At 40.3% G+C, this 16,204-nt stretch overlaps 2 protein-coding genes and 1 long non-coding RNA gene across 3 annotated transcripts; 1 reads left to right on the top strand and 2 right to left on the bottom strand.

Annotated features, from left to right (window-relative positions):
* Positions 1-6,847: 6,847 nt before the first annotated feature.
* Positions 6,848-8,478, bottom strand: LOC133741830 (uncharacterized). The gene is made up of 2 exons (XR_009862164.1): positions 7,998-8,478; positions 6,848-7,167 (listed from the first exon to the last, which is right to left on the bottom strand). It is a non-coding gene; the product is annotated as an uncharacterized LOC133741830 (long non-coding RNA).
* Positions 8,479-10,719: 2,241 nt separating this feature from the next.
* Positions 10,720-14,582, top strand: LOC133745337 (quinolinate synthase, chloroplastic). The gene is made up of 7 exons (XM_062173394.1): positions 10,720-11,636; positions 11,739-12,023; positions 12,141-12,359; positions 12,486-12,665; positions 12,885-13,391; positions 13,843-14,007; positions 14,101-14,582. Exons 1-7 carry the CDS (start codon positions 10,860-10,862, stop codon positions 14,179-14,181), a joined length of 2,214 nt encoding a protein of 737 aa, XP_062029378.1. The 5' UTR covers positions 10,720-10,859; the 3' UTR covers positions 14,182-14,582.
* LOC133744948 (uncharacterized) lies at positions 14,362-15,975 on the bottom strand. Its single transcript, XM_062172969.1, has 2 exons — positions 14,879-15,975; positions 14,362-14,389 (listed from the first exon to the last, which is right to left on the bottom strand). The coding sequence occupies exons 1-2, from the start codon at positions 15,973-15,975 to the stop codon at positions 14,362-14,364; spliced, it is 1,125 nt and encodes a 374-aa protein (XP_062028953.1).
* Between the last annotated feature and the right edge of the window lie 229 nt (positions 15,976-16,204).

Below are 16,204 nucleotides of genomic sequence, written 5' to 3'. Positions count from 1 at the left end.
TGTATTCACCATGGGAAAGACCGCGATATCTTGGAGGTCTACAAAGCAGACCTTAGTCGCTACCTCTTCGAATCATGCAGAGCTTATTGCTCTTCACGAAGCAGTTCGTGAATGTATATGGCTTCGATCCATAGTTACGCATGTTCGAAGCAATTGTAGTTTGAAGTCTACCACAGATGAGCCAACGAGCATTTATGAGGATAATGCTGCTTGCATTGAACAAATGAAGCAAGGCTACATCAAAGGCGACAACACCAAGCATATATCGCCCAAATTCTTCTACAATCAGCAACAACAGAAGCTCCTCAAGATCAAAGTGAACCAGGTTCGATCTGAGGACAATTAGGCAGACTTGTTTACTAAGTCATTGCCCAAATCCACGTTCGAGAAACATGTGGCAAGAATTGGCTTGCGGAAATTATCTGAACTCCCATGATCGTAGTCATCAGGGGGAGGCGCAGACATCAGGGGGAGATGTCTACATGTTCACCTCGAAACGTGAAGGGTGTGTTGTGCTCTTTTTCCCCTTCGACCGAGGTTATTTTTGTCCCACTGGGTTTTTGTTACTCGCCAATGTTTTTAACGAGACAACGAGAGAAGCACCGCGTTTGGACAACACAAGGGGGAGTGTTTAAGGATATCTCTATTTGTGTTTGGCCCAAACTCTAGGTTACTTGACATAGTGGTAATAGGGTTGAATTAGAAGGATCTAGATTCCTATTCAATGTACGATTACTTTCCTTGTATGATTGAGATTCTATGCATTGTAATCCTCTATATATAGAGGCCCCTATTATCAATGAGAACACACAGCAAATTCCTCTCAATTTCAGTTTCTCTACAACACATTCAGATATTTCAATCCAAACAATTATTTGTTTTTCCCTTTTTGTTTGTTTCTTCTAAAGTTACCAAGTTGAGTAACTCTTGAGGCTCTCCTAGCAAGCTAATTCTTGATTGATATATTTCTGAAGTGATTAATTTACCTTTTACCAATATAACAAATTCCTTGTCTGAAAAGCTGCTTCTTAGTTTTCCTATAAAGATAGCTCTTTAAAGGTCAAACATTTGTGGTTATAATGTACCTTAGGAGCAGCATGATTTGATAATTTCGTTCAGATGACTTTACTACTACCACATTTGCACCAACTCTGGCTAGAGCTACACACAAGCTTACCCCCTTGAACATCTTCCTTTTTTCCTCTGATCTTCTATCTTCTTTACATTTACCTCACATTCAGTACTAAATCAAATGGAAAATCTCATTTACCACCATCCCCACCAAAGCTACCGATTATTGGGAACCTTCACCAGCTAGGCACGCTACCACACCACGCTCTTCGAGCTCTTTCCTATAAATATGGCCCTCTGCGCATTTGCCATCAGGCCAAAAAACCACAACAGAAGACATTTTGTATTATGGATGCATGGACATTGGTTTGCACCTTACGGTGATTACTGAGGCAGGTTAGGAAAATACCTGTTGTTGAACTTTTGAGCCATAGGATAGTTCTCACATTTCAGTTTGTGAGGGAAGAAGAAGTTGCAATATTGATCGGTAAGACAAGAAAAGCAAGGCTGCCTCTGGCTGGGGCCCATGTAAATATAAGTGAGATGTTGTCGAAGCGTCCAACAACATTGTTTCTATATGTGTTATTAATTGGAAAGAAATTCGAGGAGAAAAATGGTAAGAGCAAGTTTGGTGAAGTGGCTAGAACAGTGATGGAACAACTTGAAGCTTGTTGTAAAACTAACATAGAAAGTGTTTCAGAAAATGGAGAGAGCTTTGCTTCTAAGAACTTGAGAGAGAGAGAGTTTAGATGCAGATAATAAGTGTAGTATTTTCTGTTTTTCTCCTCATAACATGGATGAGAAATGGACTACATATAGTGGAAGATAGGGAACATGTAGCCTAAAGTCCTCCATAAAACAAGGACCCCTAAAGTCCTCCATAAAACAAGGATTCCTAAAGTCATCCATAAAACATGGAAAGGGTAAGCCTATAACAACATAATGATTTACCCTATATCTATTTACATGATATAGCCATAATGATTTACAACACTCCCCCTTGGATATTTCATGTCAATAGTGTTGCATGGGTTGTGCGCTTCTAAGTTGTCTCATCAAAAACCTTGCCAAGTAATAAAAACCCTGTGGGAAAAAAAACAACCTTGGTCGAAGGAGAAAAAGAGCACAACGCGTATGAGTGTGGAGTAGTAATATCACAGCTTCGGAGATAAGTGGAGTCTTCTTATTAGCATCATAAGTAGGTAGTATGTCTACGAGAGGGATGCATTTAGATTTGCTACACCAAAACCTTGCCCGGTAAACCCAGTGGGAGAAACCCGTGGTCGAAGGGAAAAGATGAGCAAATGCATATATGTCAAATCAAAGCATCTTCAGGATGTAGTATAAGTGGGGTGACCATTCTAAAGATGTGCCTCGTTAAAACCTTGCCAGGTAACAAAACCCAGTGGGACAAAATAACCCTGGACGAAGGACGAAAAGAGTACACGATGGTCAAGTGTATATGCTTCGGGATACTCCCCCTGATTTCGACTCCCCCTGAAAATTACATGTTAGGTAATTCAGATAGTTTACGTAGACCAATACCTTGAACATGCTTCTGGAATGTAGACTTTGGTAGTGACTTGGTAAAGAGGTCTGCACGATTATCTTCAGATCGAATCTGCTTGACTTCAATCTTCTGATGCTCCTGTTGTTGCTGATTGAAGAAGAACTTCGGTGCAATATGTTTGGTGTTGTCTCCTTTGATGAAACCCGTCTTCATCTGCTCTATGTAAGCAGCATTATCCTCGTAGATAATGGTTGGTTCATCAGTGGTGGAATGCAGTCCACATGTGCTTCGAACATGCTTTGTAACGGCTCTTAGCCATGTACATTCACATACTGCTTCTTGAAGAGCTAGTATCTCAGCATGATTCGAAGATGTAGCAACAAGTGTCTATTTCGTAGACCTCCAAGAAATTGCAGTATTCCCAATGGTAAAGACATAACCAGTTTGGGAACGTGCCTTGTGCGGGTCTGATAGATAGTCTATATCAGCATATCCAACAAGGCGAGCATCATTCTGAGGATCAAGGGGGTTTGATCCATTCCTTGATGCGTAGGGATAGAATAAGCTCATATCCGTTGTACCTCTAAGGTAGCGGGAAAATGTCTTTCATGCCATTCCAGTGGCGGCGTGTTGGCGCAGAGCTATATCTAGCTAACAAGTTCACATCGAATGAGATGTCCTATCTAGGGCATTGAGCCAAGTACAATAATGCGCCTATTGCACTTAGATATGAGACTTCTGGTACCAATATCTCTTCGTTATCATCTGCAGGACGATACGGTTCTCTCTAGACTTCAGACGACCATGGGTGTGCTTGCTTTTATCCTCATTAAAGCATCTTAACATCTTCTGGATGTAATTTGGTTGATGGACCAAAATTTCATCTGCACTGTGCTCGGGCTCCAGGTCGAGACAATAATTTGTTCTCCCAAGGCCTTTCATCTCAAATTCCAACTTCAGGTGCTTTGCGGTTTCCTTGATCTCTTCAGGAGTATCGATCAAATTCATGTCATTGACATAGACCGCCACAATTCTAAACTAGGAACTTGTTTCCTTAATAAACACGCATGGGCATAGTTTATTATTCACATATCCCATCCTGATTAAATATTCACTTAGACGGTTATACCACCTCCGTCTGGATTGTTTCAATCCATAAAGTGAACGCCTCAAAACTAATGGAGAGCGTGTTCCGTGGTCTAGAACTATTTGCATCGGGTATATTAAGTTCTTCAGGAACTTTCAGGTATATTTCTGTATTATGATCCCCCTAGAGATAAGTTATGACCACATTCATAAGCTGCATATTCAGTTTTTCGGAAACTACCAAATTGATAAGGTAGTGGAACGTTATGACGTTCATTACGGGAGAATACGCGTCCTCGTAATCAATCACAGGGCGTTGAGAAAATTCTTGCGCCACTAGACGAGCTTTGTGTATCACAATCTCATTTTTCTCATTACGCTTCCTTATAAATACCCATTTAAATTCTACAGGTTTAACATGGGGAGGTGTAGGAACAACAGGTCCAAAACACCTTTCTCTTTGTCAAGGAATCTAATTTGACCTGGATTGCTTCTTTCCATTTTGGCCATTCGTCTCTACGTTGACATTATCAACGGAGCGAGGTTCGATGTCATCGCTAGTTATAATTTCGGTAGCTACCGCGAATACAAATATATCATCGATGATAATCTCATTTCGATTCCAAATCTCACTTAAGCATGCATAATTTATCGAGATTTCTCTATTCTCGAGAGTGGGTTCAAACGTTGGAGCGTCCCCCAACGTTGTCTCTTCTAGGACGGACCCATAATCTGGAATTATCTCGTGAGATGGATCAGTTGAGATCGCGATGTCTAGTGGATTCGTTTGTGCTGGTTTTACCCTCTTCCGGGGATAGGAATCCTTCGAACCTAGTGGTCTACCTCACTTCTGGGCAGGGACATATGACTGGTTAGCCGCTATGGTCGTACCTCGTCCATCTGGGACGACATGTCCTACAGGGACATCTATCCTTGCAGGCACATTTGCAGCAGGTATATGTGATCTCGTCACTTTAGCTAGATCAGAGAAAGCGTCTGGCATATTTTGGGCTATACTTTGTAGATCTAGAATTCTCCACACTTCACTATCGCATTGTGCGGTTCGGGGATCGAGATGAGACATAGTGGGGACATTCCACGTCAATTCACGTCGTTCATCAGGAACGGTAACGTTCTTATCTCCCCCTAACGGCGGGAAGACTGTCTCATCAAAGTGACAATCTGTAAACTCTCCGGCATTATCAGGTCTTATGGACTTTATGGGATAATCCGAGTGGTGATCCACAATTTCATGATCTGGGCGAGAGTTTAGCAAAAGCAGCATTTTCTTGTGGACAATAGTATAACATGTGATCACTTTGTCGATACATCAACCACAACCATGAAATATTTAAATTGTCCGCATGGTGGTTGGAAAGGTCCACAAATTTTCCTTGCATTCTGTGCAGAAAAATGGTGTGTGTATATACTAGTCTTTGCACATGATGGTCTAGAGTTTAACATTCCTAACGAGCAAGTTTGGCGTAATGTGTTACTAAACACAGGACCCTTATTCAGAAGGGGATGCCCGTGTGATAAGTTGAGGATACGGTGCATCATACTTTGACCTGGGTGTCCCAAATGGTCATGCCATAGCAAGTAGTTGCTCGAATTGGTTAGCTTCTGGCTAACAAATTTCAATTTCTCCAATATACGCTTCTGGCCGCACATTCAGAGGTTATGCAAAGATATTACACTCATTTTTCTTAGGGGTTTCAACGTGATAAATGTTGGTTCGAATATCCTTAATACTCAATAACGTTCTTCTGGAACGTGGAGAATATAAGGCCTCATTAATGGTAAATTCAGTACCATTGGACAACATAAAGTGGGCTTTGCCATAGCCCTCTATCAGGTTGGATTGGCCTGATATGGTTGTCACAGAGGTATGCATGGGCAATAAGTTTGAAACATATCTCCGATCTCGGAGTATGGTGTGCGTAATAGCACTTTTAACCAGACAACAAACTTCCCCACAGAATATGCCTATTCATTTATTTAATTCAATGGATCACATGTATGAATAAGTTTATTGAATTAAATATATTCGAACATAACCACATTTCTATAATCCAAAATAATTGAAAACATAAATCACCAAAATCCGAAGATGTTTCATTCATTAAGATGAAATAGATATGGCACAAGGGGCCAATTATACCCATGTCTTCGAGTTCTAATCCTCGGTATGTTCAGTAACTGCCTGAAAATCCATGATCTCTAGTGTGGAATCGATAGAAAATGACCATTTAATAAAGTTGGTATTTCGAGTTCTGCGACTGGCGTAATACTCATCTACTGCTTAGGCTATCGCACAACAGGTGCGGGACTAGCAGTCAATTCCTCCACATTGATAACAAAGATCATGCTGATCGATTCTGGTGGCAGCGGGCCGGACCAGTGTTCCTTTCAACTCGGGCTTGCTGAGTTATGGCATCATGGTTCCTACCACGTGGGCCTTGGCCACGTGGAGCCTGATTACATGGCCTCTTGGGCTTTGGCCAAGTGGCAGATGGTCATATGGGCTAATTTCGTTCTGCCAATCATGTCTTGCTTCAAGCAAGAAAATGGTCATTTGATGGTGAAAGTGCTCTTCTAGAGCGACCCAAAGAATCTGTGTATCCTCTTCATCGGATACTCAACTTGGAGTGTTTTCTCCATATGTTTCCTTTGAAAATTATGGCACTCATATTAAAAGCCTCAATGACGACATTGTTAGCATTGATTGTTGATCTCATCTTCTTTGCAGTTAGATGAATTATCACATCTTGAACCACTTTAGATAGTTTCTTCCAGAAACCTCCAAAGAAACAAAGTCAAGTTTGTTGAGATTTGGTATTTCTTACAGGAAAGGAACAAATAATCTTAGTGCTTTGGGTAATATCGTCCATAAGCAACTAATAGGAATTTCAGGTTCTATAACATGGTATGGAAAATCGGATTAAACATGTAAAATCTACTGGTTTTATCATGTGTGGTGAATTTATGAAGGAAACTTCAAGTTTCTTAAATGGCATTATCGAAACTACAAGTTCGATATATGTATGAACTACTGGTTCATTTAGAACTTCTAGTTCATTAGGTACCTGCATTTTCTACACATATATTCTAGTGCGAAAATTTAGACAAGTAACACAATAATATTGAATTGAGCAAATTGAAATAATCTCACAAATTGGATAAATAAAAATCACAAATTAATTGAGATATTAATTGCATGCTAGTAAAATAACATATTAATTATCACACAATTATGTGAATAAATGCTTCTGGCAATTAATTACACATATTAAATATGGTGAATCTATTTACAATATCAAATCATTTTTCCTTTTATTTGATTCTGCTGGACCAAAGGAGTAGGCTTGATAGTGAAGCCTATCGGGCTTAGTTTGCGGGCTTGTGACCCGGTCTTTCATGCGTAATTTAAATGGTGTGTGAGGCCTGCTGGGCTGCTAGGTCCCGCAGAGGGAGAGTGGGCCTGCTGGGCTCAAGCTGGTCTGCCAAGGAATGAAAAGTTATTACTCAACCCTTTTGGTAACTCTAATTAAATACGACCAGGTAAGAGTATGAGGTTTGGGTGGAGCGAGGCTCTCTTAAGTACACAGCCTCATTGTATCTTGCCTAGACATCACATCGAATTGGGTGAGCCTACTTAGAAAGATTCATAATATTTCAGTGTTGTCAAAACTACAGGTTCGATACTATATGTGAACTTCTGGTTCAATATTTATGTATGAAATTTTGGTTCAATGTTTATGTGTGACTGTGTGTGAACTTCCGGTTCGTTAAGTACTTGCATTCCGCACATATATATTCTAATGCAAAGAATTTAAGCGGGTAAAATATTTAAATTTAATATGAGCAGGTAACACCACAAAACATTATCATAATAAATAATGAAGGAAAGATGTATCATTATCACAAAGTCCAAACAAGTATTTATAGATATTTGTCACAATATACATGAATTAATAGCTAAATTAAAAAGCTATTGATTTTCCTTTTACTCATTCCATTATGCCAATTATAGTGCAAGAGAAATAAGTGTCTCTCATAGATGATTAAGTTAAACTAGATGCTTCAATAAAAGTCATAAATCGTGATTGCAGCTTCTACTGAATAGCAGTCGAAAAACAAACCAAAATCCCAACCAAAACAACCCAGAAAAATATGAAAAATTATAGAGATGCAGTAAACACACAGAGGCTCTAGCATACAAAATTTGGTGAATTTTGGAGTTGAATTACTAGTTTAAATAAATACGGGAACACAGAGGACAGAAGGTAAACTGAAACAGTAAAATCTGTTTTTGCTTGGAAAAACATACTTGGTTGTAGAGCTGGTAGATTGATGTTGATTGAATGATGAACCTCTTCTTTTCTGCAACCCAAGAGTTATTCACCTCTTCTCTTGTCGATCGGCAATCCGAATCCTAGAGCTAGTCGTGCTGATAACGTGTTGTAAAACTAACATAGAAAGTGTTTCAGAAAATGGAGAGAGCTTTGCTTCTAAGAACTTGAGAGAGAGAGAGTTTAGATGCAGATAATAAGTGTAGTATTTTCTGTTTTTCTCCTCATAACATGGATGAGAAATGGAATACATATAGTGGAAGATAGGGAACATGTAGCCTAAAGTCCTCCATAAAACAAGGACCCCTAAAGTCCTCCATAAAACAAGGATTCCTAAAGTCATCCATAAAACATGGAAAGGGTAAGCCTATAACAACATAATGATTTACCCTATATCTATTTACATGATATAGCCATAATGATTTACAACAAAGCTTTCTGTGCGGGGGATTATTTTCGTTATATGCGATGGATCGATCGACCTCCTCAACGGATTGATTATCCATCTTAAAGCTACGTATAGAGCATTGGATTGTATATATGTGGAGTCAAGTGATTGAAGAACATGGTGATAAGACCGTGAAAATGGAAAGTCCTCATCATCACCAGTCTTTCAAGAAAGACACGGTGGATATTCTTCCCAGCTACAAAAGGATGGCATGGATGGTTTTGAGCTCACAAAAGATAACCTCAAATCAATCCCAGGGGTGACTGCCTTGACAAAAAGGCTAAATTACAAATTAGTCAATCCGGATAGCCTCAAATCAATCACTCTATTTATCTAGTATGTCAATCCGGATCATATATTTTAACAAAAAGACTAAATTACAAATTTGGTAACTGTAGTATATCCCCATTTGATATTAGCTTCTTATATAAATCTACGTGTTGTTTGGCTTCAGCGGCATCTTTCATCTTTCAGCTTGGGAGCATTAGTTTTTGGGTTTTTCTTTTCCTAGTCTTTTGGCTAGTCTTCTTGCTAGAAGAACTTTGTCTGCTTTGTTTTCACTGTCCCACTACGTTTTGGGGGCGTTTGCTGTGCTTGGGCCTTTGTTTTTCTATAATACAACCACACATGTTGAACCTAGAAAAGCCTCTCAACAGTGCTAAAGTACTGGATTTTGTGAGGACATAAGACTCGCAACAGATAATTTTCAAAGATTTTAAGAAAGTTAATGCTATATTTTGTTTCATAAGTATTTTAAAGAAGATAATGTCATGGGGTGGCAAATCCACCATTACATATGTCAATGAGAATCGAATCCATGACATTTATAATATTAGAATTATAACTTACTAACAGATCACAGCTCACCAGCAAATTACATGTATATATTTAAAAAAGAAACGAACAAATATATTCACTTCTTCTGAAAAACTATATGAATGAGATATATAACGCCACAAAACCAACTCTTTCATGTTGAACAATGTCATCAAAACCCATTTGGAAAGCCAAACAACACTGGTGAGTGGCAACTGGCTAGGGATAACATGCTATACACCAAGCATACAACTCCATGTAACATCATATTCTAGTTGTGATTTTGCGGCGACTAAAAAGAGAGAAGGTCTGATTTCCAAATCTACCTCTTCCATTATCTCTTTCAAAAGTCTCTTCGTTCTCATTATGTCCAGGACTCTTTGTGCGGCCTTGACCCCTTTATCTGAATGAGTGTAAGAGACAGAGAAGTGCATGCATAGTTAGTAGTTACTATGCTACATATATGCAAAGTGCACGAGGAGACTTTGGTTAGAGTACTAATTGGTGCAAATATGACCAACTTTTCTATGGGTTCCACCTAAAGTGGCTGAAATTTCCTTTGACGTTGATCCTAATTGTTTTTATATGTCAGAAACCACGAGAATCTAATTTTTGAGAAAAATGGAAATGAGAAACTTCGTTGAAATGCTAAATATATTTTGTAGGGTGGAAGTGATTTCATGATTTGGTGGTCAATGATAGCAAAACGTTGGATCAATACTTTTCAAGAAAACAATTTGTGCCAAAGTTTGCCTCGTCATCTCTTATTCTTTCTTTCTCTTTTCCCCTCCAATCTTTCTATCATTTATGTGGCCATAGTTTTTTCTCTTACAAGAGAATGGTTTATGTTGTCGAAACTTTTCCTTTAGAGTGGTGTCAACAGAGGTGGGTAGCGGTGATGGTAAGGTGGTGTTGACGAGGTGGGTGGTGCTGCTATGATGGTGATTTGGAGAAGGCAGGCAGGGTGTAGAGTCCACCACTTTGAAGAGAAACAACAGAGGAGAAGCAAATGAAAATGATGGATGGTGATCCAATTAAGTTACGAAACTCTAGGTTATGTTTGGATGAGTTCATTCTTCTTCTTCTTTCATAACTTAAACAATAGCCGTTAATATTGTACAGTCTTACGATGGTATCATTTCCAATAATATTAGTTATAAATTTTATTATTTAAAATATCTTATTGAAGACTTAAAATGTAGAAATAGGATTTATAGATACAATAATAAAAAGAGTCCAAACACTTCTTTTAGCAACCATATCCAACTTCGCCGACGATTTTCCGGCGGAATCTCACCTTCTTCTTAATTTTCCTCCGCCGCCCAAACACAGCCCCATCCACCCAAAAAAGAGTCGTCCATGTTGATCAGGTGGGCCCGTCACTTTCCAAATGGGTGCTTTTTGGATTTTCCTAATAAATTGGCGCGTAGTTATTTCGTATGGTTTGGTCTGGTCTTCTCCCATATAAGCCTTCCATTTCCATTTCCTTCCATATATAAACCTCTGCTCTCTGTTTCTGCTTCCACCGCTCAAAAACAAGCCTCGTACTTCTTCTAGGCACCCCTCTCCCTCTCTAATGGAGTCTTCTGCAACCACCATGGCCTTGAGAGCCACCTCTTCTTCTTCCTCCTCTTCATCCTCCTCCTCCTTCTTCTCCATTCCCCCAACCCAAAAGCCCCAGTCTTTGCCTTTCAAGCTCCAACCTTTTCGCTTTAAGAGGCACCAATCCCTAAAATGCATCCAATCCCCACCGTCCGATCCCAACCCGCTCTCACAGTCCACCCCCCTCAAAAACCCTACCTTCTCCTGCTCCGCCGCCACCCTCTCCCCCTCTCCCACCGCCGACCTCGCTCCCTCCAAGCTCCACCGCCTCGTCTCCGAGTTCCAGTCCCTCACGGAGCCCATCGACCGTGTCAAGCGGCTGCTGCACTACGCCAGCCTCCTCCCGCCGCTCCCCGATTCGGGTCGGGTCGACGCCAACCGGGTCATGGGCTGCACGGCCCAGGTCTGGCTGGAGGCGAAGATGGACCAGGACGGCAAGATGAGGTTCGCGGCGGACAGCGATTCCGAGATCACCAGAGGGTTCTGCTCGTGTTTGGTGTCCGTTCTCGACGGGGCGGCGCCGGAGGAGGTCTTGGCCGTCAAGACCGACGACCTGGCGGCGCTCAATGTTGGGTTGCCCGGTGCGCAGAGGTCTAGGGTTAATACGTGGCATAATGTGTTGGTCAGTATGCACAAAAAGACTAGAGCTTTAATGGCTGAGCTACAGGGGAAGCCGCCGTTCGAGCGCTTCCCGTCTCTGGTCATCACCGCCGATGGGATTCAGGCCAAGGGTAGCTACGCCGAAGCCCAGGTTAGCATAATAGCATTTGTTAATTGCTTAATCATTTATTTGTCTTAGTTTGATTCCGGAAGTCTGAGTTGAATTCTTAGTTGGATCCTATTTTATTTGCAGGCAAGGTATTTGTTTCCGGATGAGGCTAAGGTTGAGGAACTTGTTAATGTGTTGAAAGAAAAGAAGATTGGGGTTGCTGCTCATTTTTACATGGATCCTGAGGTTCAGGGTATTTTGACTGCAGCAAAGAAGCATTGGCCTCACATTCACATTTCGGATTCGTTGGTCATGGCGGATTCGGCTGTCAAGATGGCGAAAGATGGATGCGAGTTTATTACAGTTTTGGGTGTTGATTTTATGTCTGAAAATGTCAGGGCGATCCTTGATCAGGCCGGCTTTCAAAAGGTAGCTGCTTGCTTCTGTGTTTATGTAGAAGTCATTACTAAATGCAAAGTAGTGTAATTGTTGAATGAAGGTGAATCGATTCATCAACTTAATTGTTCCGATATTTGTTTGTTGCAGGTCGGTGTTTACAGGATGTCAAATGAACGAATTGGTTGTTCTTTGGCAGATGCTGCATCTTCCCCTTCTTATATGAGTTATCTTGAGAATGCTTCAAGGTCACCTCAGTCATTGCATGTTGTCTACATTAATACATCACTGGAAACAAAAGCTTATGCACATGAGCTTGTGCCAACAATTACCTGTACTTCTTCAAATGTTGTCCAAACCGTTCTGCAGGTTGGTTGTCCAAAATCTCGATCATATGTCAATTCTGTAATATGTCTTATAATGAGAACAAAAAATCTTCATTTTCAATTGTTGCTGTTTTCTTCTCTTTAATTTTAAGTCACTTCTCTTCTGCAGGCTTTTTCTCAAGTGCCAGATTTAAACGTATGGTACGGTCCTGACTCTTACATGGGTGCAAATATTAGAGTATTACTTGAGCAGATGACAAAGATGACAGATGAAGAAATTGCTGAGATACATCCAGCACACAATAGAGACTCAATCAGATCTCTGCTACCTCGCCTGCATCATTATCAGGTGTGAATATGCATGTTTGTAAGAAATTATATATTGTTGGATACTTGAGTTCCCTGCCTCTGCATATTGACTTGGTGCAAGACTATTTATCTGATTTTTCTCTAATACATTGTCAGATATGGCAGTGCAAGTTTTCTTCCTTAGTTTATCTTGCACTTTTATTACATGGTCCTCTTGCCTTTAAGTTAATGTGCTGACGATTTGACTTTCTTGTATTAGGATGGGACATGCATGGTGCATCATTTGTTTGGAAATGAGGTTGTGAACAGGATAAATGAAATGTATTGTGATGCATTTATAACTGCTCATTTAGAGGTCCCTGGAGAAATGTTTGCTCTGGCAATGGAAGCAAAGAGGAGAGGAATGGGAGTTGTGGGGTCTACCCAAAACATTCTAGATTTCATAAAACAGAGGGTTCAAGAGGCTTTAGATAGAAATGTCAATGACCACCTTCAGTTTGTATTAGGAACAGAATCTGGAATGGTGACTTCAATTGTTGCACTAGTTCGCAGTTTGTTAGGTTCTGCAAAGTCAGGGGGAGCAAAGATCAATGTTGAAATTGTATTTCCAGTTTCATCAGACTCGATGACAAGCACATCATCCAATTCTTCTTCAGGCCTTAACCCTATTAAGGTGGGTGATGTCATACTACCTGTTATACCTGGAGTGGCTAGTGGGGAGGGGTGTTCAATTCATGGTGGGTGTGCATCCTGTCCGTACATGAAGGTTAGCATTTTCTTTCCAGAAGTTTTGTTCTTTTTATAGGTTCATGAAGGCCAACACATTCTTGAACTATTCTAGGATGCAAAAGCTAGAAAAATATTCTAGTATGTATGCTATTTGATTATGGCATCTGTAGATTAATTCTCAGATCAACACCTGCAGTAGCATAATATAGGGACGTGGTTCTACAGTGTATCTTTCTTGAGATGCATCCTTGGTATGTAGAATGACATGACCAAGAAAAACTATTTGAAAATAATGGAAAATAACTGTTAACTTATTATGAGTAGGGTGTTCTCAAGAAAACATTCTGTTTTGTTTAACCCTCAAAGCTTTACAGGGTGGTAAATGCCTGATTGCTTTGGGTTTATGCAACTGTTAGCAAGTTCTATTGAAAGGTTGAATAGTGCTTGAGTTGGGGTTTCTAACATAATGTTTTAATATGTTCTGCCAGATGAATTCTCTCAGCTCCCTCCTGAAGGTTTGCTACCACCTACCTGATGAGACTGACAACGCCATTTCTGCATATGAAGCTGCGCGATTCAAGTTGCAAACTCCCAATGGAAGATCAGTTGCGGATGTTGGGTGTGAACCAATTCTGCACATGAGGCACTTCCAGGTTAGTCTCCCCTGACAGTAATCATCTTACTTGCTTTGTAGGGAACATTTAGAGTTTTTCGATTAACCTCTTTCTCAATCTCTTCTTTTGCAGGCCTCTAAAAAACTTCCAGAGAAGCTTGTTTTCCAGATCTGTAATCCATCCAGTAATGGAAAGTCGTTGTCAATAAGCTGAGTGAAGCAGATTCTGACTCTGAGGATGGCTTCCTTCAAGCAAAGTTTCCATTGCCAGAAATGTTGTGGTTCCTCTTATGCCATTCTTATTCATGGGAGTTTGTTAGTTTATCCAGTTTCTTTTGCTCACAACATAGTTCATTGTCTCGCTTCCGAACTTGGATAGGGAAGAAACTACAAACTAGATGGTCATAGTTCGGTGCTTACATCTACATAGGAATTGAAGTTATAATAACAGTGATATTTACATTTAAACTACAGAGCTGTCTGTCAGAACAGTGAAATTCTTTAGTCATTCACATAGAGATTTCCCCTCCTTTAGGGGTAAATGCTACACAAGCTACAAGCTAAATGTCATTCTCCTTGACAACCCAATTCAATATAGTATTTACTGGTTATACATACGCCTTCAAGAATATTCGAGTGTTAATAAAATATCATTGATATTAGCTCACAGGTATTGATTTTTTTTTTTTTTTTTTAAAGGGGTTTGGAACCCAGCCTAGCTGGGAGGTTCAGCCCCACGCCCGGTTCCATTTATTGAAGTAATACTTTGCAACGGGGGGGACATAAAACCTGAACCCCGTGCTACATTAGAAAGATTACAAACATCCTCATAGAGAACATCCCGAATAATAACAGGAGTTTCATCTAACCATACATCAGAAATGTAATTAAAACTAGCAAGGTGCGCTAACCTGTTGGCTACACCGTTTGCTTCACGGAAGATGTGACTAACCTGAATTGAGTGAAAAGATGTCAAATATGACTTACAATCATCGATAATACGCCCAATTTCAGATCTATCTTCCACATCACGCTGTAGAGCAGTAACAACAAGGGAGCAATCGCTCTCAACATCAATAACGGTCATGTCCTGATGGATCGCCAATAAGAGCCCAGCCCTACATGCTTCAGCCTCCATATGTAAAGCAGATGAAGCATGTGGGAAATACCGAGCCAGAGCTGCCAAGCACATACCATTTTCATCACGTATCACAACTCCCACTCCACCATCACCGTAATCAGCCCGGTAACTCCCATCCACATTCACTTTCAGACGCCCACTAGGAGGGTTCTGCCATTTGGTCTTTTCCCTTCTACCTTTCGCATTTCCATGCACATGAAATTGCTGATATTCCTCAAGAAATTTACTAGCCCACTGTGCCGCATTAGAGGCACAGAAGAAACTCTCGTTCCACAAGACATTATTTCTTTCAGACCATATGACCCAGAGTGCCATGAAAAAAGCACAACGTTGATTACCATCCAATTTTTCAATGACGTTCAACACCCAATCCTCCACACATGAAGCAGCCACATTCTTGGCCAAAAGGCCCAATTTGGTACACACCCAAAAGCATGTAGTAACATCACAATCTCTGAACAGGTGTAATCCATCTTCTAATGCATGATTACAGAAAAGACAATTACTATCAAGAAGACTAACCTTATGGGAGAGAGCTCTTCTTGTAGGTAAAATGCCTCTGAGTAGTCTCCAAATAAACACACGCACTTTGGGTGGGATGTTGGCCCCCCAAATTATCTTCCAGTAAGTGGCATTAATTCCATAAGACCCATTTGAGCTAGAAGCCCGGTCAGATCTACCATCATCAAGGCGGGCCACATGGTATCCACTTCTCACTCCATAGTTTCCTCTCTTGTCATAGTGCCACACAAAGCTGTCATCTGCTCCTCTAAGGCTTAGAGGGATACTTGCAATTATGCCAACTTCCATTGGTGTAAATAAAGCTTCCAAAAGTGGAATATTCCACTCATAATCGTTCTCCACCATTAAGTCACATACTCTCAATTCTTCATAGCCCAACGCTGGAGAGGAAAATGCTCACAGGTATTGATATTTACAGATATTTCCAATCAAGATATTTCCAATCAAGATCTTTAAGATTTTTGCAATTTGAATTAGCGATATATCCATCTGCGAGTATGTTCACCTGGTCAGTAACTAAATAAAGAAACTATGCTCAACCACTCTTGGATATATATCTAATGGCGGAAAGAAT

Source organism: Rosa rugosa, chromosome 4 (genome assembly GCF_958449725.1).
Source record: "Rosa rugosa chromosome 4, drRosRugo1.1, whole genome shotgun sequence".
NCBI lineage: Eukaryota > Viridiplantae > Streptophyta > Magnoliopsida > Rosales > Rosaceae > Rosa > Rosa rugosa.
Note: the sequence above shows the minus strand (reverse complement) of the source record. Positions and strands in the feature narration are given on the sequence as shown.

Coding starts and splice junctions, on each gene's coding strand:
- LOC133745337 (XM_062173394.1), top strand. CDS start 10,860: ATGGAGTCTTCTGCAACCACCATGGCCTTGAGAGCCACCTCTTCTTCT. Junction 12,024..12,140: donor ATCAGGCCGGCTTTCAAAAG/GTAGCTGCTTGC, acceptor TGTTTGTTGCAG/GTCGGTGTTTACAGGATGTC. Junction 12,360..12,485: donor TTGTCCAAACCGTTCTGCAG/GTTGGTTGTCCA, acceptor TCTCTTCTGCAG/GCTTTTTCTCAAGTGCCAGA.
- LOC133744948 (XM_062172969.1), bottom strand. CDS start 15,975: ATGGTGGAGAACGATTATGAGTGGAATATTCCACTTTTGGAAGCTTTA. Junction 14,390..14,878: donor GCAAACGGTGTAGCCAACAG/GTTAGCGCACCT, acceptor ATTCCTATGTAG/ATGTAAGCACCGAACTATGA.